At 43.3% G+C, this 22668-nt stretch overlaps 1 protein-coding gene across 1 annotated transcript in view; it reads left to right on the top strand.

Moving 5' to 3' along the window:
- The first annotated feature begins 1292 nt into the window (after positions 1 to 1292).
- Positions 1293 to 22668, top strand: part of robo1 (roundabout, axon guidance receptor, homolog 1 (Drosophila)) — a 238506-nt gene continuing 217130 nt past the window's right edge. Inside the window, exons 1-2 of the mRNA XM_061826585.1 lie at positions 1293 to 1438; positions 6555 to 6685. Coding sequence (XP_061682569.1) covers positions 1362 to 1438; positions 6555 to 6685 — 208 coding nt within the window. The 5' untranslated portion in view covers positions 1293 to 1361. The remainder of the gene's footprint in view (positions 1439 to 6554; positions 6686 to 22668) is intronic.

Consider the following 22668-nt stretch of genomic DNA (forward strand, 5'->3'; position numbering starts at 1 on the left):
AAATTTTGGCCTCCTCCTGCATTCCCCACGATGCCTTTTGCTTGTCACTCACCATTCTCTTCGCATAGTCTCCCGACGCTACAAGTAATTGAATATCATTTTTTATTATTGTATTCTATACAGATTAGGCTATTTATATGTAAAAAGTACTTCGACTTATGAAAAATTCACGTTACGAAACAACTTCCGTAAAGAATTAATTTCATATGTATAGGTACCACTGTATATAGAATAAAAGGAACATCCATCCATCGACTTTCTTAGCTGCTTATCCACACGAGGGTTGCGGGGATTGCTGGAGCCTATCCCAACTGTTAACGGGCAGGAGCCGGGGTACACCCTGAACTGGTTGCCAGCCAATCGCAGGGCACATTGAGACAAACAGCTGCACTCACAATCACACCTAGGGGCAATTTAGAGTGTCCAATTAATGTTGCATGTTTTTGGGATGTGGGAGGAAACCGGAGTGCCCGGAGGAAAACCCCCGCAGGCACGGGAAGAACATGCAAACTCCACACAGGCAGGTCCAGTATTGAACCTGGGTCCTCAGAACTGTGAGGCCAACGCTTTACCAGCTGAGCCCACTGTGCCACTAAAAGGAACATCATTAATGAAAGAAATATCTATGAATGAATGCCATTTGTTCATTATCCCACTTTACAACATGACAGGAGGCAAGCAAGGTAAAAGTAAATGTTGAAATAAATTTTAAAAAAAGATACGTCAAATGGAATAAAATATATTGCACAAGATGTTGAAATCAGGGTGCCTTCACATTCATAGTGCGGCTAGAGGATAAATGAGAGGTCAGGGTGGTCAAAAAATGGTCTGCATTTTAAATTAGGGCTAGGGTTGCTCATCGGAATTTCAAGGAAATTTTAGGTGGAAACCAAGGTCTGGCTTTCAAGCAAGAGTTAAGGATTCCAGACATGGTTAGGGTTTAAAATGAAAGTTTCAAGCCAAAGTTATAAATGCAAATAAAGGTTTCAAGTGTGGTTTGATTTCAAATGTGTGATTGAAATTAAAGTTAGGGTTTCAAGTCAGGCTTTAGGTTTCAAGTTGGCTTTTCCTGTTTACGTTCTTGTGACCAATAAGGGAAGAGAGCAACGTCATGTGGTTTGCTGCGCTGGATTAATATACGCTTGGAATTTGGAAGTTTCTTTTTACTTTTGGACAGACAGAACAAACTATTAGCACCCCCATTTGCCGATATCACCTTCTATCTGGGCCCCGGGTGTCGGGTTTTTGGCACTCGGGCAGCTCCGGATAGATGCAGGTGTCGGTGTCCAGAAACGCAGCGATGATGAAGGGATTATTGGCCAGCGTTTCATTTTCCCGAGTGGCTTGTTAAGTGCACCTTCATGGTGATTAATAAGAGCTGGTGCACGCTGGCTGGGTTTAGAGAATTCAGCTACGAGGGCCCGGGTGGGACATTCAGGTATTCACCATTAACACACAACTGAAATCCTCTCCCGCACACTATTGAAATACTCTTGTACGATACAAAAATGTTCATGTGCACATATACTCCAATATGATAATCAGTAGTACTACGGAAGCTTTTCGTGTGTGTGATTGAGTAGCTCCAATGGGAGAATGTTTCGTAGCATATGAGTAAAACAATCAGTGTAAGAGTGTTCATGTAGCATCTGTGTGTGGATTGGGGGTGGGGGGTGGACTGTAAGAGTCAGTACTGTGTGAGAATGCTTGAGTGGTGCCTATGAGACTGTTTCAGCAATGTCTTGAGTGGGGAAAAAATGTTTTTGCGGTGTTTGAGTAACGTGTGAGAGGTAATCCGCACACAATTTCTTTAACTCTGCCTCATTTCTCCCCCCTGGAGCTTGTAGAATCCCTCCTGGCTTTCATTTATGGACGTATATCTGCCATTTTTGTTGTTTTTTTTGTTGTTGTGCACACTGAAGAATTCATCGTGTCCGCCTGCCTCCATGTGGAAACTGACAAGAACTTCAAACTAGAATGTTGTGCCTTGTTAGGGTTTAAACTGGATGTAGGGTTTCAAGTCATAGCGAAGGTTCCAAGTTCGGCTTTCACAGACAGCAGTAGAGATTTTAAGTTTGCGTTCCCTGCTGCTGTTCGGAACAACTTGTTCTACAGAACTTTGGCTGTGATTTTCTATAGAATTCCAACAGAACGATAGAATTTCTATAGCAGACTATCCGCCAGGATGAAGGGCAAAATTTCTAAAACAGTAGTGACCGGCCATGATGTACAGATTAGAGACCGTGGCTCTGAAGAAACAACAGGAAGCAGAACTGGAGACAGAGGTGACAGAAATGAAGATGCTGAGGTTCTCGCTCGGTGTGAGCAGGTTGGATAGGATTAGAAATTAGCTCATTAGAGGGACAGCCAAAGTTGGATGTTTTGGAGACAAGGTTAGAGAGACCAGACTTCGATGGTTTGGACATGTTCAGAGACAAGAGAGTGTGTATGTTGGTAGAAGGGTGCTGAGGATGGAGCTGCCAGGAAAAAGGGAGAGGAAGACCAAAGAAAAGGTTGATGGATGTTGTGAGGGAGGACTGAAGACAGTGGGTGTAAGACAGGAAGATGCACGAGATAGGCTTAGATGGAAAAAAGATGACACACTGTGGCGACCCCTAACGGGACAAGCCGTAAGGAAAACACGAATAGAATTTCTATTGAAATTGTATAGGACATGGGTCCTAAAGTTCTTTAGAAATTCTTTAGAATTTTTTAGCAGGGTTTGAGGTCAAAGTCAAGATTTCAAGCAGAGGTTAGACTATCAAATCATCGTTTGAAGTCAAGCTTTCAGTGGAGCTTCTTTGTGCCCTTCATCCTTTCGTTGTCGTGAGCAAAAGTCCATTTCGGTATGATCTACATTGTGTGTTTTATGAGGACGTCGATGCTAAACTGCGCGGTAACAAGACCGCAGCCCAAAAATCAAAGACTCATCCATCTGGGCCATAAGCAGCGGGGCCGGCATTTATTCAAATAAACGGTCAGTTGTCAGAGACGCCGCACTCGACGGGAGCCACTTAGGCGGCGGCCGGCGTGCGCCGCGCCCGGCATCGGGTAATCCATCACCACTGAGCGATGGTGGGGATATCCCCGCGGGAAATAATCGGCTTTTAATTTATCACGGATCACGCTCGCCGGAGACGGGCGGCCGCGCACGGCCCACCTCGTCTTGACGTCGGCGCGAGTGATTTAGACCGAGGGCCTTTTGAAAAGAATTTAGTTTCCTTATGAAAGCAGACGACACATTGGCTCGCTTTATATTTCAACACCACTTTCCAACCCCGACACAATTATGGCAATTATCCTTCCAGAGATTAAAATTAGTTCTACAAACCAAGTGAAGGTTTCAAATTACAATTTTTAAAACAGGAGGAGGGTTTCGAAGAAAGATTAGAGTTTCAAATGAGGCTTTCTAGCTTGGAGTAGGCCTTCACGTGAGCTTTTTGAGGGTTAGGATTTCAAATTAGCATCCAAAATAAAAGGAAAGTTAAAGTTACATACATTTTGTTATTAAATGACATAATCTCGTTACATGTAACTTCCCGACACTGCTCAGAATCAGAGTCCGGTTGATTGGCGAAGAATGTTCCGAGACTCACTCGGAATTTGTTCTGTAAGTTGACTGCCGGGCTCCCTAATGGGTTGCCATTTGTTTCTGGAATAAGGTGCTAGCACCGCGCACCCCCGCCACCCATCCTTGCCGGCTGCCGACCGGTGAGCGATGGCCTGCGTGACTCGGAGGAGCGCAAGCGATGATTTACGCTCGGAAGAGTAAGGACGGTTGAGTCACGCACGGGGGCCGCCCTCCGCCGATTGCGTTACAGCACTGAGGCAGGTTAATCCTTTTATTGTAATGAAGCGGCGAGGGGCGGTGGGCGTAATGCACTACAGACGCGCCACGCTTAATCCGGCGTTGGCGGTTTTATGAGGAGGGAGTTACTTGGGTGACACGCAGCGGGCGGGGGCGAGGCGACGATCCATCAAAAGATGACAACGCGATGTTGAGCGGTTGCCAAGCGGCCGTCATTAGTCCGCGAGTCTCAAACATTCGGTATTTGCCACACGAGGGTCAAGTGTTCAAAATTGGCCTTGGGATTAGGGGTTCAAATAACAAGGGTTGTTGATGAAATTGGGGTTTTATGTCAGGTTTAAAGGTAGTTTCAAATTCGGAGTTACAAACCAGAGTAAGGGTTTGAACTTTGTTCGGTTGGGGGGGGGGGTCAAAAAGGTTCGATTTCAAGTCAGGATTTATGGTTTGAAATTAGTGTTCGAGGCCAACGGTAAAATTTGAAATTCAGGTTTTAAGCCAGGGTTAACGTTAGAAATCAGGATCTCTACCCACAGTTTTGAACTAAGCTTCGGCTTCCAAATTAGCATTTGAAGCTAAGGTTCGGGTCGCAAATGAAGGTTTCAAGCCAGAGTAAATTCTTCCAAGTTAGGTTCTCAAATTGGGCTTTCAAACTGGGTTGAGGGTTTCAAATTATTGCGGTTGAGAATGAAGCTAGTGTTATGGTTTCAGGTGAAGGATTCAAGCCAGGTTCTGTTCAGAACAACCTTACTGACACAGTTCTCCTTTAACGGTAGAAAAATGAGAGGCAGCACGGTGCGCCATGTGGTTAGCGCCTCTGTCTCACAGTCGTGACGAAAAAGATTAGGGTGTGTCGTCGGACGCGCATTCTCCGGATTATGTTGTGGAGGACCGAACTGGGAGAATAAAATGTGGTGGATTTAAGCGTCAGAGGAGAAGACTCTATTGGAGGTCATGTTGAGGTCAGCCTCGGCTGGTTGACTCGGGAGTTATCCGCTCATCAGACTCCCCGTGGTCCTACCTTTCTTTCTAGAGGTAAAGGAGCAACATTTTCCACCTGGGAGAAGAGACCATTTTTGTTGTGTCCGTCATCCGTCACCGTGAGAGAGTGCAGCTTTTGTAGCGTTTTAGCCGGACATCGTGAAATCGAAATGCGGGGTGGCGGCGACGGCTCGTTGGGATTCTTCTTGAGCCTTTTATGGGAAGGAGCCAGACAGCCTCGCTGCTTCTTGTCACCGCCGTCTTAATTGGCTTCGATCAATTCCACGCGGCCGTGGAGTCAGATAACGAGACAATAACGGCCTTTCGTTCCTCTGCCACGGAACCCCCGGCAACGGCGCAGAGTGAAAGGGGTACAGGGAAAAACATTCATATCCTTTCACAATTGATTGGTTATCCGTTTGATGATTCATATTCCAGATTCCATGAGAGCGGACGTCATCTCAATCTTTTATCTGTAATCATGGGCAGACCATAATGCGGCTTGTTGCACCTGGACTTTCAAAATAAGTTGTTGCCACGCTCCAACCCTACACCAGAACCTGTAAACATAATCTTAATTAAGTCATTTAAGTGGGATGATCCCACTCAGAATTATTCCCCCGATTCCCAAAGCCCTCGAACCTCAAATCCTAACTCTCATCTCAAGGTCGACCACTTGATTTTCCAACCCAAACAGCACCGCAGTGGACTTGTTGCAGGCATCTCCCGCTCGGTAATTGGATATTTATCAGATCCCCGCAGCAGCAGCCCACAGTGTTCATCCGCCGTGATTATAGACAAAAACTACAGGATAACTTGGTGCGGCGCGGTCTTAGGTCTGACAATTTGCCCATCATCCTCGCATGCAAATGGAGCGATTGCGGGATGGGAATGACCCGCTGCGACTCGGCGGGAAGGAGATTGGTCAGAAATCCGTTGGGTGGCGATGACTAACTGGCGGCCTTTGCAGAACGGCTCCGATTTGTTCGAGCGGGGATAAAGAGAGAGGTTCCGCTGAGAGGCCTCAGATAAGACGGGGGGTAAAGGTACTGAATGAGAGTGTGCCAGTGCCGTCGCCTGCCAGTAAAAAGTAGCAAAAGGGTCGATACCTTTGCCATTTTAATCTAAAATACCGTGAAAGTTTGGAGGAGAATATTGGGGTCCCGAGTGCAAACATTTCTGTGCATTAGAAAATGTTTTGCGCTTTGCTGTTTCTTGGACAGTGGCGCCGTTTCTAAGAGTTGCAACCGTTCCTCACAATGCCGAATTTGAAAACTTTTTTAGTGCAGTTTGACCAGAAATAAATCCACATAGCCAAAAGCGCACAGCATGCTCATGCTCAGCATGGATGCATAACTTACATTTACTTCCAGATATTAAGGATAAACCTCTAAAAATCGAAACAAACAGAACGAGCGGAAACAATCCGCATAGTGTATGCGCAATCTGTCACGACACTTGCGTCAAAATGCAATTCAAGGAGCGAGTCACACACGGGGAAGTGCTCACAATGAGATTTTCCCGAGTGAGCTGACGAAGAGGGGGGGGGGGGGGCGTCAAACACGGGTGAACAGGTGTTTCCATGCGTGAGTAAGCCACACAAAAGTACCCGATGATAAAAATAACGGATTATAAATTGAAGGATAAATATGGAACTTCTTCATCACGATCCATCCATTCTAACAATCAAATACTAGATCGTAGATTAGGACGGGTGTATCTATCAGCATACTGTATGTACTTTATGTATCGGACTTTCTCCCCTCAGATCGATGCCGTGGGATGACGTCAAAGTGAGCGGCAGCATGCCCGGCGCGCCCTCGGGGGCCACGCCCGCCCTGCTCGCGATGGTCGTTGTCCTCAAGCTGGTGTCCTGTCAGGACGCTTCCGTAGTAGCAGGTAAGATGGTCGCTATCTCGCTTTCCAATCAGTTAGGCGCCTCCGTCCTGCTCCAATCGTACGCCTGCTTGTCTTACTGGTGACCACCGGACATCCTTGGCCAATCATTAATGGATGTCGCCGTTTTTTTTTTTTCTTTTTCATTTTTGTTCTTTTGGAGTCTGATGGCGTCACACTTGGAAAGGTTTTGTTTTCGGTTCGAGCCAAATGCCCTTAATGCCCGCAGGAAGCTTTTTGGCAACGCTTTCGGATTAGTCAGCATCTTTGCACAGATGTAAACTGGATGTTATGGTTTTTCATCAAGGACAATGGAGTTGTTTGACGAATCTGAACTTGAAAACCTAACCCTGACATTAACCCTCAGTTTGAAACCTTAACCGTGCATCCAAACCCTACCTTGGAACCCTACCCCAAGTTTGAAACCCCGTCCTGAAAGCCAACCCTTTGTTTCAAACCCTAACTCTTTTTTGGTACCGTAACCGAGGCTAGATCCCCAATGTTGAAATCCTAATCCCGTTTGACACCCAATCTTGCGCTTCAAACCCTGATATATAAAACCTTAACCATTGTCTAAAAAACTACCCCAGGCATGAAGCCCTTATTTGAACCCGAAAATTGTATTTAATAACTAGTTAAAAATGCTTAACACTGGTGTGAAACCTGACTTTGAAGCCCCTAACCATGTTTTTCATATATACTCTATTGTAGAAGGTTAATCCTTGTCTTGAAACCCTACTTGGCAACCATAACACTTGTCTGAAACGCTAACCTATGACACATTTGAATAACTAACCCTGTCTAGCAATGCTCATCTGACTCCCCAACCCTGACATGAAACCCTACTTTGAAAGCCTGATCCTTGTCTGAAACACTTAGGCCAGCATGAAACCCTCATTAACTCTCGAAACGCGGACTTGGACATGAAACCTTATTTAAAGTCCTAACCGTTGTCCGAAAACAACCCTGGCTTGAAATGCATTGCAAAGATCGTAAGCGCCACTGACAGTTGGTACATATGTGCTGCTGATTCACCAAAGTTGGGAAATCAAATTGTTGACTTGTACGTTTTTTTTATTTTCTTTTTAGTCAAGGTGAGGATAAATCATAATAATAAGTCCCCCAAAAAGCTATTAAAGTAATTCCCTTTAAGGAAAATGGCCTCGCTTCTACTTAGTCTGACAGGAAGATTGCATTTCATTGGCGTGCGCTCGGTATTCAGCTTGCGCTCTCGCCGTCGCCCGAGGCTGATTAAATATGTGGTTAATACGGCGTCGGCGAGAGCCTTGAATTACACAGGAGCCGTGCTGACCTTTCTAAATTACAGGAGCGATTGTGCGAGACGGCCGAGGTGAAGTTTATAACCTGAGCTGCCAAAACGAAGCCTGTGGGTGAACGGATGTGCCTCCGCTGGGCCGCTTTCCTTGGAAACGTACTGTCAGAACCACATTTGACACTTCGGACCGGGAGAGGATTGTTGCAGACAAAATGAAAACACACGGCAACTAAGCTGCCGGTACATGTTAACGCTGATGGAGCGTAGTACAGCTCCATCACTTCTCGCCGAGTCAGCACTATTCTCCGACGATACCTGAAGGTCGTCGGCTGCTGATCCAATTTGAAACGAAAGCCAGTAAAATGAAGTATTAGGTTGAATTTCTGGCATCACGGTGCAAAGGCAATGCCATTTTTTAAGGAATGCCCGCACTTATCTGGCATCGAAACCAATGGAAGGTCCCATTTGGCCAAAACCACATGAACGCTTTTTACAGATGAAAACATCAAATTGAAATATGACCCTAAATGTATTCGATATTGGTGGTGCGATATCCTTCCTCTGGGGGAGAGATTGCTAATGTGGTTTTACAAAGCTTCTCGGTGGGAGGGTCCAATTAGCAGATGAGAGATAATCAAGTTTTCTGGATGTCTTGGACCAGGGGGGATCTAAACCCACTCATATGGACCGGTGTCAGAGTTTGGGCTTCATTGCCACCACTAAGTGTGATTCTGTTCCGGTGAGTGTTGGACTCCTTAACTCTGTCGATATTCTTCATGGACAGAATGTCTAGGTACTTCCGAGGTGTTGAATGGTTTTGGCTTGGTTACCCTCAACACCGAGTCTCTTCTTTTTGCAAGTGATGTGGTTCTGATGGCTTCACCAGGCAGTGAAGCAGGGAATAAGAATCATAACATGCAAATCTGAGACTTCAGATCCCAGTCAGATCAGTGTCAGAATTTAAGTATCTTGAGGTCTTGTTCACTGACTTCTGAAGTCGGGTTATTCGCTGGGACTAAGAGACCATGTGATCCAGTCCATTCAGTCTTTGTAAAGTTGTCTTGGAGATTTATTTCAAGTGGGGCTTGGACTGTTTATTCAGAGATAGAATTTTTCAAGTTAGCTAGTGCACTGAAGATTTTGTGGTTTGGTAGGCCGATGAGGTTCTGTTGGTTGACCGGGCTGTGATCTTCAATTGAAGCAGTTGGCAGTCGAGTGTGAAATGTCAAGAAATGAGAGTCAGCTCCTCCAAATCTCAGCCCGTAGGCCTCAGTGGGAAAAGGCTAGCGTGCCCTCTCTGGGAGATCCTGCCCTCAGCTATTAGAGTGAGGGGAGGGGCTCAGAGTAAAGCCCGCCGATGAGATGGTCCAGGCGTCGCGTCAGGAAGCCTCCTGGATGCCCCTGGCGAGGTGTCCCGGGCACGTCCCAGCGGGAAGGAGACCCCAGGTGTCGTGAGAGCAAGGACTCACTTTTTGCATGAGAAAACAAGCAATCCGTCAACCTTCCTCGTTTTGGCAGAAAATGTGGCTTGGCCCACTCGTCACCTTATTGTTTATTGCTTCCAACAATTTCACCGTATCCCGGAGTGGGTTTGGGGGGGGGGGGGGGCGAAGAGGGGCTCTTATCGTCTTCCAGCCTGCCGCCATTTAATTACACGGCGGGGCCAGGAGACGGCACTTCCTCATCACACTCCGTCCGCCCCCAGGCCACCATTTAATGATGCAGAATCCCCTCGGGGAGCACGTGGCATTTGTTTTATTAGTGTCATTCTGCAGCTTTTTATTTATTCACTCCTCAGTGTGTCCAAGGTTGTCTCTGCTGGTGTTCTCTTCTTGATTTTTTGATTTTTTTCTTTCTTTCTTTCATATTTTGCTTTAAAAGGCTTGAAATTGGATGGTCTGAACTTGAGCGTCTGTTTAAAAAGAAGCTTCGCACCCGTCCATTGTGATTTCACCTCGAGCCTGATGCTCCCACTGCCACTTCCGTTTTTTTTTTTTGTTTTTTTTCTGGACCCAAAACACTTTTTCGTTTTATGTAGTTGTTGAGTTATTTATAAAAAAAAAAAAGTAAAAGAACATCTTGGTAAAATAAAGGCTCTCAAAGTAACGACATGAGGAAAAAAGATCGATACAACTTACTTGCAAAGCTCATTTTAATTCATCACTCTCCTTTTCGTTGTAACTTCTTGCATTAATAAAACAATAAGAAAAAGGCCATTAAATGTGACATCTTTGCTCTTAAATGCGACGAATGACATTTAAATTGTAATGCTGCATTGCGCACGGGCAGCACAGTTCATTGATTTCCATAGAGACGCGACAGGGGCACCTCTGTAGCGCCTAACCCTGATTTTTATTCAGTCGATCCTCCGTCCCTACGCACCCCCCGTAACTCACACATAGCATCCCCCTGAGCATCCCTCTGACGGGCTTTGCGCAGTGGGACTGAAGCAGCAGTGTCATCCCACAAATGAATTTCTCTACACATCCCGCTCTCCATTCAAGAAAGGATTTGTGTTGCAGATGTTTTGAGCACAGACGCGCCGTCGAGGGCCTTTTATTATTGCACTGCCTCCTCCAATTGGATGTCAAGGAGCTATGTTGAAGTCACACCTGTACAACTTGCTTGAGAGCCGAGAAATAAATCGGTGTCAGATGCGAGGCGCAGTGCTGTTAAAAAATCAAATTCTCTTTTTTTTTTCCCCCATGCTTACCCCATGTAAATGCTTAATATCATTAAACAAATGTAAATATCAGACAGATAACCAAAGTAAACATAAAAAAACAGTTTTGAAATGGTACCGGGCCCTGATTGGAAAAAAGTAATGACCCCTAAGCACTGGTAAGAACTGGTTGACCCATCCTCAACAACTGAAATCAAGCTGTTTGTGGAACTGCCATAGAGTCTTTCAAATCTCTGTAGAGATATTTCGGCCCACACTTCCTTCCAGAATTCTTTAAATTTGTGCAAAAATGGAGGCTCGTTGAGAATGAACGGCCACTGCATAACAAGCAGATTCACGTCTGGAGTTTGACTTGGCCAGTCCAAAATCTTAATTTTGGTTTTGTAAGCCATTCCTTGACTTGCTGATGTGATCATTCTCCTGTTGCAGAACCCAAGTCCCCTTTAGCTTGAGGTCACAAACTGATAAAAGAAGATTCTCCTTCAGGATTATCTTGTGACGAGCGGAAATCGTGGCTCATTCATTCTCAGCTAGCCATCCAGGTCGTGAAGGAGAAAAGCAGCCATTGAGCATCACTCTCGCACCACCATATGTGAGTGCTGGTTGGATGTTTCCTTTTAAAAGCCTTTTTTGTTATTGTTATTAAAAACGGATAGCTGTAATATTTTGGTTTAGACAAAGTGGTCAGCCGCAAAGGAAATTCCGATTTATTTCCACGTATTACACTTCTTAGTCAGCTGATTGCCGGATTTATTGCATCACTCAGGTCTCAAGGATCTTTGAAAAAGTTTACGTGTATTTTTTTATTTTTACAGCACTTGGTCCTCACTTGCTTACTGTGAAGATATCATCTGCATAAAGTATATAACACAATTGAAGCCGACTACCTTGTGAGCTGACCCTCATTTCCCTTCTCTTCCTCGTTGATTGACGCACCAAGGACAGAGACAAAGGGATTTTTTTTCCTTTTTTTGGCATTCACTCAGCGTTCATGCCGTCTCTCAAACGTCCCTTTCACATGCAAAAATGCCGGTCGGCGCACCGGGCAGGAGCGGCGACACCGACAATTACAGACGGACCCTTCAGACTGATTGACAAATGAAAGAGCTGAAATAGCATCCATTTAAAAGCGGCCACTTGCCAGAATAACGGGATCACTGACGATATCCCGAATGGGAAGCGGGGAGTGGGGGGGGACTGTGGCTTCGGGGAAATGGAGCTCACAATTGAGGAGCGTTTAGGAATACGCACATGGATTAAATATAGCGGAGGCGGGCTTTAAAGTTCAAATTCAATCGGAGGTCAAGATAAAGAAGCAAAACTTCATTTGCATCCCAACGGGGTTTGACCTAAGTCAAAACCAACTTTTCAGCTGAAGCTTGTGCATGCGGTTGTTCAAAAAGTACCCAATTAGCCCACCCCAACCCCTCAAAAAAAGTCTCATTTATAAAGTCAAAATCTATGAAGTTTACAAATGTGTGTATGTGTGCTTCAAGAGGGAGATGTCATAATTTAGCTCAAGCGGTCAGCGTTGTACCCGAACAAATACGGAAAGAACTAACTTCAACTTAGTTCATTTCTGCCTGATGAACATAAATGAGAACTGCAAAGGTTTTTGTTTTTTTTTGCGGCGCCGGGGGGGGGACTACAGCTCATTTTTGATTGAAGAGTACCAGGTCTTTTTGGGGACTTTGAGGACATGAACCCACTCTGTACAGTATACAAACGGCGTATTTGTAGTGCCCGCTGGTGTGTTCAGGGACACTGCGTAAATGTGTCTCAATTTGTTCTTTGTTCTTTGTTTTTTTTGTAATGCAGTAAATAATTGTCATAAATGATTACTTGGAAAATTATTTGGATCAGACTGGTTTAGTTAAAATACTTTACAATCACAACATCTTGGAATTTGTTTTGTGTTGTATTATTACAGGCGGCACGGTGGTGCAGCTGGAAAGCGTTGGCCTCACAGTTCTGAACTCCTGGGTTCAATCCCGGCTCTCCCTGTGTGGAGTTTGCATATTCTCCCCGTGCCTGTGTGGGTTTCCTCCGTGCACTCCGGTTTCCTCCCACATCCCAAAAACATGCAACATTAGTTGGACACTCTAAATTGCCCCCCATGTGTGATTGCGAGTGCGGTTGTTTGTCTCGTTGTGATTGGCTGGCAACCAGTTCAGGATGTACCCTGCCTCCTGCCTGTTGACAGCTAAGATAGGTTCCAGCACTCCCCACGACCCAGCTAAGAAAATGGATGGATGGATGTATTATAAGACTAGATAAACTATTTTGTTAATATAGTCAGCTGAAGCTGCTCAGAATGCAAAGTTATGTCATTATTAAAACAAAACAAACAAAAAAGACACTGTAGAAAGCTCCGTCTGGCTACCAGCGTGGACTGAATGGAACATTTTTAGTTCCAAATTTTGAAATCTGACCTATGAATAGAACTCGTTCATTTTCAGTACGGTGAACTTGGAAGTAGTTCGCGTAGAAATAAAACAACAACACTGCAAGTGTTCAAACCGAAAGTCTAAGCTGTGGATGAATTTACAACTTTTTAGAAATGAAAACAATTGCAACTATCGACACCGGTGTTTTTTCAGCTTTTAAAGTTTTCATCCAGCAGAGTTTGTTGAATATTTTACACCACTTTTTTTTTTTTAGATTATGCACAGTTTGAACAGTGACACCGCGCTCAGGAAAATTAAATAGCAAATGAAATATTTCAGTTGTGATTCGGTTCAAACATATTGAACATGGCAAAAGTATTGAATAAAAACAGAGGAACGGTGAATAATCCATCGGGTGGAAAAATTATACAGCGCGCTCTTGATATATAATTAATGCGATGCCTTCTCTTGCCAGTCATTATTGATATCCGCCTCCTTGCAAAATAGAGATAAACAGATGGACTGGAAATAATCCTTCGGGTAAAAACGAGTCCGCAGCACACTTGGTCACGCACAGGCGCCGCTCGCAAAACTGATTTCATCGCCCCTCTCGACAGAGAGTATTGATCATTTTTTTTGTGCAAACCCTTGAAAAATCGCACCTCATTGATGACAATCAGCGAACGCGGAAGAAGAATCGCTGCTCAGTGATGCAGAAGGTGTCCGGGGGCCGGCGCCAGCGCCGGCTTCAGCCCATGCAAATTTCCTCCCCGCCCACGAGGGAGCCAAACCCAGGCGAGGCGCGTTTGCCTTCGCCGTGATGGCCTCGTTAAAGCGAAGCCTTGACAACCGCATCATGTTTCAAATCAAATTGTCTTGCAGCTTTTGTACCGCTCACTTTTGTTGACTTGTCTGATTAAAAACAAACAAAAAACAAAAATGTCCTTCCCAATTCAAATTGGTTGCGCATTCATCATGCAAATTAGAATGGATGGTAAGGATCGTAGATAAAATCATGCGGTGTATATGGTAAAGGTAATGAAATGTCAGTATTTGCCTTTTCTAAAATTTCATTTCGAATTCTTCGTCCATTTTTAAAACTTTCTCGAGCGTGTTTTCATTATGCTAACAAAAACTAGTCAATTCGGCGTATATGAGAAAGGCAACACAAATCTTAACGTTTGGGACAAATTTGGTGTTTTTCATCAATATTTGAGTAAATCCAAAATGCTTGCCCATGTTTGTAAGCGCATTTATTTTCTGAGGTTTTTCGGATCCGGCGGCACGGTGGATCAGCTGGTAAAGCGTTGGCCTCACAGTTCTGGGGACCCGGGTTCGATCCCGGCCCCGCCTGTGCGGAGTTTGCATGTTCTCCCCGTGCATGCGTGGATTTTCTCCGGCCACTCCGGTTTCTTCCCGCATCCCAAAAACACGCAACATTAATTGGACACTCTAAATTGCCCCGAGGTGTGATTGTGAGTGCAGCTGTTTGTCTCGATGTGCCCTGCGATTGGCTGGCAACCAGTTCAGGGTGTAAACCGCCTCCTGCCCCTTGACAGCTGGGATAGGTTCCAGCACTCTCCACGACCCTCGTGAGGATAGGCGGCAAAGAAAATGGATGGATGGATGTTTCGGATCCATGTTTATGATGCGGAATAAAACAAGGTCAGGCGTGCATTATTGTATGTGAAATGGTAAAAAAAAAAAAAAAAAAAAAACATCTTGAATTGGGACAAATTTGGTCTGGTTTTCCATCAGCCTTTAAAGTTTATAGTATTACACAGTTGTCAGGTTCGACACCCAACCCCAGGTTCGACTAAATGTGCAAATAATCAGGGACAGAAGAGCTCTTCAATTCGAGGAGAAACAGGTTTGGCTGATCAGCTCCAACTCTAATCCCGTTCTGAGTCAGCCTTACCGGTGTCACTCTTTTATTTATTAGTTTCTCAAGTCAAAAGGTTACAATGTTACAAATTCAAATGGTGAAACAGACGGCAATACCGATACAAAGACGACTACTAAAGCAAACGTTTCTTCAAAGCTGCAGCATTGTCCTGATAAACAATACAATGGGAGACCGATGCCAGGAGACACAAATACAAGATAAAACAATGAATATAACAACAGTATACTGTATACATGGCAAGTAGATATATAATGTCAGTATTTGTTCCATTATTATTAATTTTTTTCACATACCTGAAGACTTTTTCATATTTTTGAGAACATTCCAACTCGCATGACTTCCACGATACTATGTCTGTAATGATCTGTAAACAAAAGGCATCAATTTCTCTCGCTTTTGTGCGTGTTGTCAGTTCAGTCCTTGAGCTTTTCTTGAATGCTCGCCCGCGTTCGCGAGAACGTTCCATCCAGTAGGTGTGATGACAAATGCAATCCAGAAAAAAGTGCCCTATTTTAGCGTTATTACATCCACTTTTGAGTATTCCTGAAGGTTGTCCCATTTTCTGCGACTTTCCAACTCTGAGAATGTTTTTTCGTTTGTTTGTGTGTTGTCTTGTTTGTGATGCCAAACAAAGCCGCAGTGTTTGTGGGGAGCGCTAACAAAAACATCTCTATTTATGGCTTCCGTCGATGTTTTTGCATCGATCTTTGAGTTTTTCCCCTGAATGTTTGTGAGAACCTTCCAACTCTGTGGTGTATCATAAAACCAGGTCATGGCTAAGTTAACCCCCCCCCCACACACACACACAAAAATTGATATTTGGAGCTTGTATTCGGTACACTTCCATCCATCTTTGGACTTTTTCCTGACTCCTGTGGTGCGAAAGCTTGCCACTGTGTTTGTGAGAACTTTTCCAGAGGTGTTTGCGCTGTGAAATATTCATGCAAGTTGCGCGTCCAATGGCAGGGGGTCAGTAGTATCGCGGGACAGGAGACGTGTTCAATTATGGAGGAGGTTGCGCCAACGTAATTGTCCGTTTCTCTCTCTTCCCTGAAAACCCTGCCGGGCCGCAGCCGCCTCCCTGATTCCTGCCGCCGTCCTTTTCAGTTCGCCGCCAACGTTAACGCCGTTGAAAGTCAACGGGCGTGTCCGATTTGGAGTCGGGAATGTTTTTTATTTTGTTTTTGGTTTCGGAAATGAAATGCAACCATTTTATGAGTTTTTCTTATCTGCTCTTAATGTCGCCGCTGTCCTAATCTCGTGCGCACCTTTCGCGCTTCGGATAAGCGATGTGTTGCGCCGGACGTCGGGAGATTACCGCGGCTCAAGAATGTTCCCGTTGCTACTTCAGTTGAACAGCAAAAGAGAGGAAAGATGGAAAATGAAAATAGGCACAAAATGTCTTTAATACACGTCGGACCCTCTGAAGCGGAATGCTACAGGAAAAAAAATTGCATTTTTGACATAAAATTGATCCTGCTGCAACATAGGAAGGCTTTCAGCTGCTCGGTACAGAACAACAAATACAAATAATTACGTTAACATCAACCGCATGCATAATTAAGTTGAACAAGCAGTGGGTAATGTAATTAAGATGCCCAAATCAATAAAATTACTTGGCTGTCGCAATACAAACATTTGAACACAGTCGTGTTGTCGTCGTTGGATGGTCAAAACAAATTCCTAAAAAGTATGATAAATAGTGTTCGAAGCCACTGTCACATGACGCACAGTTGGAAAATTAACACTAACAAATACAGAAAAAAACTAAACAAATATTCCATATAAATTCAATCCAAATTGATCATAAAAATGTTTAAAAACAAGTTTTAAAAGATAAAATGAAAAGGCATTGCACTTAAGTTAAATACAACTGAACTGAAGTGAACAAAATGTACTCCATTGAAAGTTTAATATAATCAACTGTGAGTGACGTTCTGACATTTTGAACATTAGAGATTTTTCAGCTCACACGAGAGGGAGCCGCTGTACCACCCACCCACAAATTTGCACTTTCTTTGCCTCTGCGGTATTGTTTTTTTTACTTTTAACCTGGCAAGAGCAGATCTTACTTTCTTTTTTTCTTCTGATACAAACGGGCAAATTTTGATAACTGAACAGAAAATGCACCTTACTGCAACACGTGATGCAATTTTTTTTTTCTTTGCCTTTGTGATGATATACTGACAAATGGACCCCAAAAAACTGAATGTTTCTCATTTCAAACGAGTCCAGCCCACCGAAATTAAACCCTACAGAGCATGCATTTTACCAGCTAAAGAGGAGATAAGAGTGTAACCCTAACCCATTCATGTGCAGGGTGGCAATTTTTTGCGTTAAGATAAAAGTCTCCTAACAGGCCACAGTCAAGGAAATAACACTTCTTTTTCATTTGTTATATGATAACATTACTAATTTATAATCTCGTCCCAAAAATGCAACGCTGCCCGCAAGAGGGTACTTAAGTTTTCTTCGATCGTCTCAAAAATGGGACTTTGCTTATTAAAGGATATATTTTTAAAGGGAAAAAATGGAGCATATAATGCGTGAAAATCAGGGTTTCCCAAAAATGGGACGCTGTCCATGAATGGGTTAACCCAAAACAATCCATTCATGCCAGAGTCAAGATTCAGACCCAGAACCTCTCAACAGTAAGCCAGAGATGATCACCACTATTCTACCAGGCTGCCATGACAAATGCAAATAATTAGAAATATAACTATGGAGCCATTTCAATTGATTTGAACAACAACAGATGCTAGCATAATAAGCATTGAGCTGATAGCAGAAGGGCTAATGATTGCACTCACGCAAACAAAGTCAAATAAATGTATTCAAATAATGTTGACGCGCTAATCACGGCACGGGAGGACGAGATTATGAAGTGGAAGCAATGTACACAAAAGACAGCCGGCAAACCGATGATGTGGACAAAAGGCGGCCGATTACAACGGTGTTTATGGCCGCCCCCGCCGCCGTATAATGACAGCAATGCGCTGATGAAGGAATCTGCAGAATGGTCGCTGCCGGGCGCCCGTCACGGCCGCCCAAGGGTGTCGGGAGGACGGTGGCTCTCGTAAAGATGAAGGGAGGCGGGGGCGGCAGCCGGGCATTGATGGCAATGCGAGGGAATCCTCGAGGGACAAAGGAGTCAAAAGGACATTTTTTTTCCAATTGAATTAGTTACGTCTGTCATAAGACAAATAAATACTTAAAATTACCATTAGGGTGGAACAGTGGATGACCGGTTAGCATGTCTGCCTCACAGTTCTGAGGACCAGGGTTCAAATCCTGACCCTGCCAGTGTGGAGTTTGGACGTTCTCTCCGTGCCTGCGTGGCTTTTTAATGGGTACTCACTCCGGTTTCTTATATGTAATGTACTTGCTCCTTAACCACAATTTTCACATCAAATAATAACTCGCCAGGCATAAAATTCTTTAATTTGAAATTGGCATACTTCTTGGGATTTTCTTTAGTGTAAAATAATAAAAATAAAATCCGATTAAACGATGAGAAATAAAGTGTTAAAAATTGACAAATGTTGCGAAAAAAATTCCAAGCATCTTGATTTTTATGAGTTATTAAATTATTTGTGTTGAATTCACACTCAAATGCTTCACTTCGAGGTTAACGTTGTTCTGCACTTGTTCGACACGTTTGCATCAGTCAGAGGATCGTTGAAGTCATCAAATGTCAATTGACTTACAACCAACGGTCATGTTTGTCTCTTTCAGATAATCCCGAAGTATTCAAGTGGCTTTTTTTTTTTATATATATATATTTAGAATTTAAATTCATTCTGTCGAGCCAATTGGCTTGAATGCAAACTGTGGAGGGTTCCGAATAAAGACCCCGTGTGAATGGGGCTGTCTTTTGTCGAACGTGATTGCTTATTGATCGTGCAATCCATACGTTTGCAGTCATCGCTTGAATCGCCGTTGCCTCATCGGGATTGTGTGACACGTCAAATGGACAAAAAAAAAAAAAAAACACATAAGACAGGGGTTTGAGCCACCGGATGAGCCAAATGATTAATTTTGATTTTGTCCTCAAAAAGATATTTTCTCAAAAACTATTTGATCTTGAAAAAAAAATTACACCCCAAAAAAAAAATCAAGAAAAAACATGTTGGTTTATTATAGAAGACTACTTTTTCTTTTAAAAAAAATCATATATATATATATATATATATATATACACACACATTCAAATAAACTAAAATGTCTGAAGCACTATAACTATTCTCTGAAGATTGAGCAAAAATGTGAATTGATTTTTATGGGATTGTGGTTTAAAAAAAAACCTTCATTTTATTTTGATAACATGTATTAAGATATTACTTTTTTTTTGGGTGGGGGTAATTTTTTCAAAAGCCTTGAAAGAATAAATTTTGTCCACCCAAAATACTAAAAGTAAATTTTTCTCATTTTTCTCAGATATATCTTGAACAGAAAATGATTTTTTTTTTATTATTTAAGATGTGTTCTGGTACTATTGATTTTCTTTCTTTCATTTTTTTTTAACTTTGCGTCAAACTATTTTGCAGAATCTTTTTATTTTCAATTTCGTGGCTTCATTTTTGTAAGATGACTTTTTTCTTCAAAGGATATGCAAAATGTTTATCTCATCGAAAACAAAACATATCAGCAACTACTTTTTGGTTCTGTTGCCAGTTAACGTATCCGTTTGTGAGCGTTTCAAGTTGCATCGTTGAGTCTTGTTGTGTTTGGTGAGGACGAACGGGCCTAAAGTGGGTCGGCGCAAAGCCCACCACGTGCCCGCCCACCGAGTTTGCTGATTTGGGTTTCCTGAGCTGCTGAAGTGCTGACTAGCCATTTTGGGCCCTCACAGCGAGTCAGCACACCGATGAGGGGAGAAAAAAAAGATGCTTTAAGAGTCGGATGCGGTCTGAAGTTTCATTTGCATTCAAGAGCCGCACGCGCCGCCGTCGCTTTTTCGTGCCTTTTTGTCGGCTTTTGAAGTGGAAAGATGAATTTTAGAGATTGCTTATTTATCACCTGGTGCCCAACGTGCCCATGAACATAAATCCACCTGTATCATAAATACATAATCCATATATCTTCCCTGTTTTTTATTGCACTGGGGATTGCGACGCTCATGTGAAGTGTCTGTAGTCAGTACAAATATGTAAAAATATACATTTTCCAGAAAAAAAAATTCAGAATAACTACAGAACAGAAAATTAACAGAATAAAGACCAAATTCGTCAAAGGTTATCACTTTAAAAATTGTTCAGGAAAAACTTCTTTTTTTTCTTCTGTTTTTCATCTTAACAAAATGATTTTTTAAGAGAAAATGTTGGATATTTTCAAGAGAACAAACTTTACAAATTTTAGGAGGGAAAGTCATTATTATTTGATAAATTTTTTTTTAGAAAAAAATACATATTTATACATATGAGAACTCCTGTTTTTATCAAATTATTTTTTCTTTTTTTTTAATTAAGCTAAAAAATCAGAATGTTCAAAGATATGTTTTCTGAATAGTTTTTTTTAAAGAAAAACAATGTACCTGCATGTTTTTCAATCAACTTATTAAAATTAATTACTTATGGAATGAAGATGACTTGTAGCGAGATGAAAGCAATTACATTGTATAAATACTTTTTAAAGAAAAAGGTGGATATTCTTAACTAAGAGATCATGATAATATGAGAATAAATTTCACAAAAACAAATGATAATTTTTAGAGAACATTTTAAAAGAAAACTAATTTGTGGGGAAAAAAGTGTAAATTATATATAACAAATGTAATCATCCAAAATTGCCTTATTCTTTCCAAGATGTTTTGTATCCATACAAAAAAAAATTTTTATTATAGATGAGAAAAGAAACCTAAAATTTTGAGTTTTAAAATTGCAAGACGTGTTACATCGCTTAGTTGCAATAAATTTAGCCCAAAGTGATGTTAGCATCCCAAGGGGACGGCACCCCATGCGACAGTAAGACTACCAAATGTGGTGCCGCTCTCTTCTCAACGGATTCAGCTGGCCAATTCCAGCCTTTAACTAGCCCTTTAATGACGGATTTAGCGCCAGTCTTTTAATTTTATGACGGCAATATACATTGACGGGGGGGAAAGACGTCGCCGGCTCGAGACATTTGCTTTTTAAATATCTACTCAAAAGCGCATTGGAAGTCATTAACGCGGGGCATGCCGTTCGTCCCATAGCGCCGCCGCCGGGTGGGGTCGCGTCAAGGTGACTGTGTCATCGCCGTCTCACCCGTCACCGCTAATTTACACCTTTGATTTCTTTATTCAATTACAGAATATATGTGCGTGAATGAGAAAAGTGGAGGGGGAAGAGTGAGGCTACAGGGAGAAGAGATAGCGAGGGTCGACGACTTCAAATACTTGGGGTCAACAATACAGAGCAATGGAGAGTGTGGTCAGGAAGTGAAGAAACGGGTCCAAGCAGGTTGGAACAGCTGGCGAAAGGTGTCTGGTGTGTTATGTGACAGAAGGGTGTCTGCTAGGATGAAGGGCAAAGTTTACAAAACAGTGGTGAGGCCGGCCATGATGTACGGATTAGAGACGGTGGCACTGAAGAAACAACAGGAAGCTGAACTGGAGGTGGCAGAAATGAAGATGTTGAGGTTCTCGCTCGGAGTGACCAGGTTGGATAGGATTAGAAATGAGCTCATTAGAGGGACAGCCAAAGCTGGATGTTTTGGAGACAAGATTCGAGAGAGCAGACTTCGATGGTTTGGACATGTTCAGAGGCGTGAGAGTGAGTATATTGGTAGAAGGATGCTGAGGATGGAGCTCCCAGGCAAAAGAGCGAGAGGAAGACCAAAGAGAAGGTTTATGGATGTGGTGAGGGAAGACATGAGGGCAGTTGGGGTTACAGAGGAAGATGCAGGAGATAGGCTAAGATGGCAAAAGATGACACGCTGTGGCGACCCCTAACGGGACAAGCCGAAAGGAAAAGAAGAAGATTTCTTTATTCAATTACTCGACCGGAGTCGGCGAGCGCCATTCGCAGAAGGAGCCGGCGGATCGATAGCCGAGAGGCTGACGGGGCGCTAGCGTCCTGATACCTAGTGGCCGAAGCGCTGAGTAGGCTCGCGTGACGCGTCCTCAACGATATCCCGCATGACGGCTGAGCCACTGTTGGGGAAATGCTGCCTGGTTTACCGTCATAAACGCACGCAAGTTCTCTCTCGTTTAATCCTCACAAGGAAAAGGAAAGTAGTATTCGAGATCTTGTGACTCTCGCACACAAATGAATTTAGAATAGAATACAATTGTTTATACAAAAATACGATTGTGTAATTGTTTACACACATCCAAATGTTTTATATAAATGTACAATTGTTTACACAAACGTCCGATTGTTTACACACCGATAGTGTTCTTTCCAGTGACTTGGACCCAGGAGTTCAAGCTAACTCTTTGCTTGTAAGCCACATGTTGCTTCAACGTGTCTACCACCAACAAAAAGCTCGGAAGTCACAGAACCGGCAATTTATGCTGAGTTTCCGATGACATCTCCAGATGTTTGCACTTCCGATTGATCTGCCGTCAGTTGCGCGGCCTCTGGCGTCGGTCGCCCGCTGCGTAAGCCGCCACGGCGATCATGTCTTCTTATTTTGTATGTCTTGATTTTGTCCCCCAAGCCGGCAGCATCATGCGCGCACATGTTCGCCGGGTTCGACCGCTGCGGATTGTTTACCCTGGCCGCCACCTATGGTGCGGCACTAAAGCTGTCA

Source organism: Syngnathoides biaculeatus, chromosome 8, assembly GCF_019802595.1.
Source record: "Syngnathoides biaculeatus isolate LvHL_M chromosome 8, ASM1980259v1, whole genome shotgun sequence".
In the NCBI taxonomy this organism is placed as follows: Eukaryota; Metazoa; Chordata; class Actinopteri; order Syngnathiformes; family Syngnathidae; genus Syngnathoides; species Syngnathoides biaculeatus.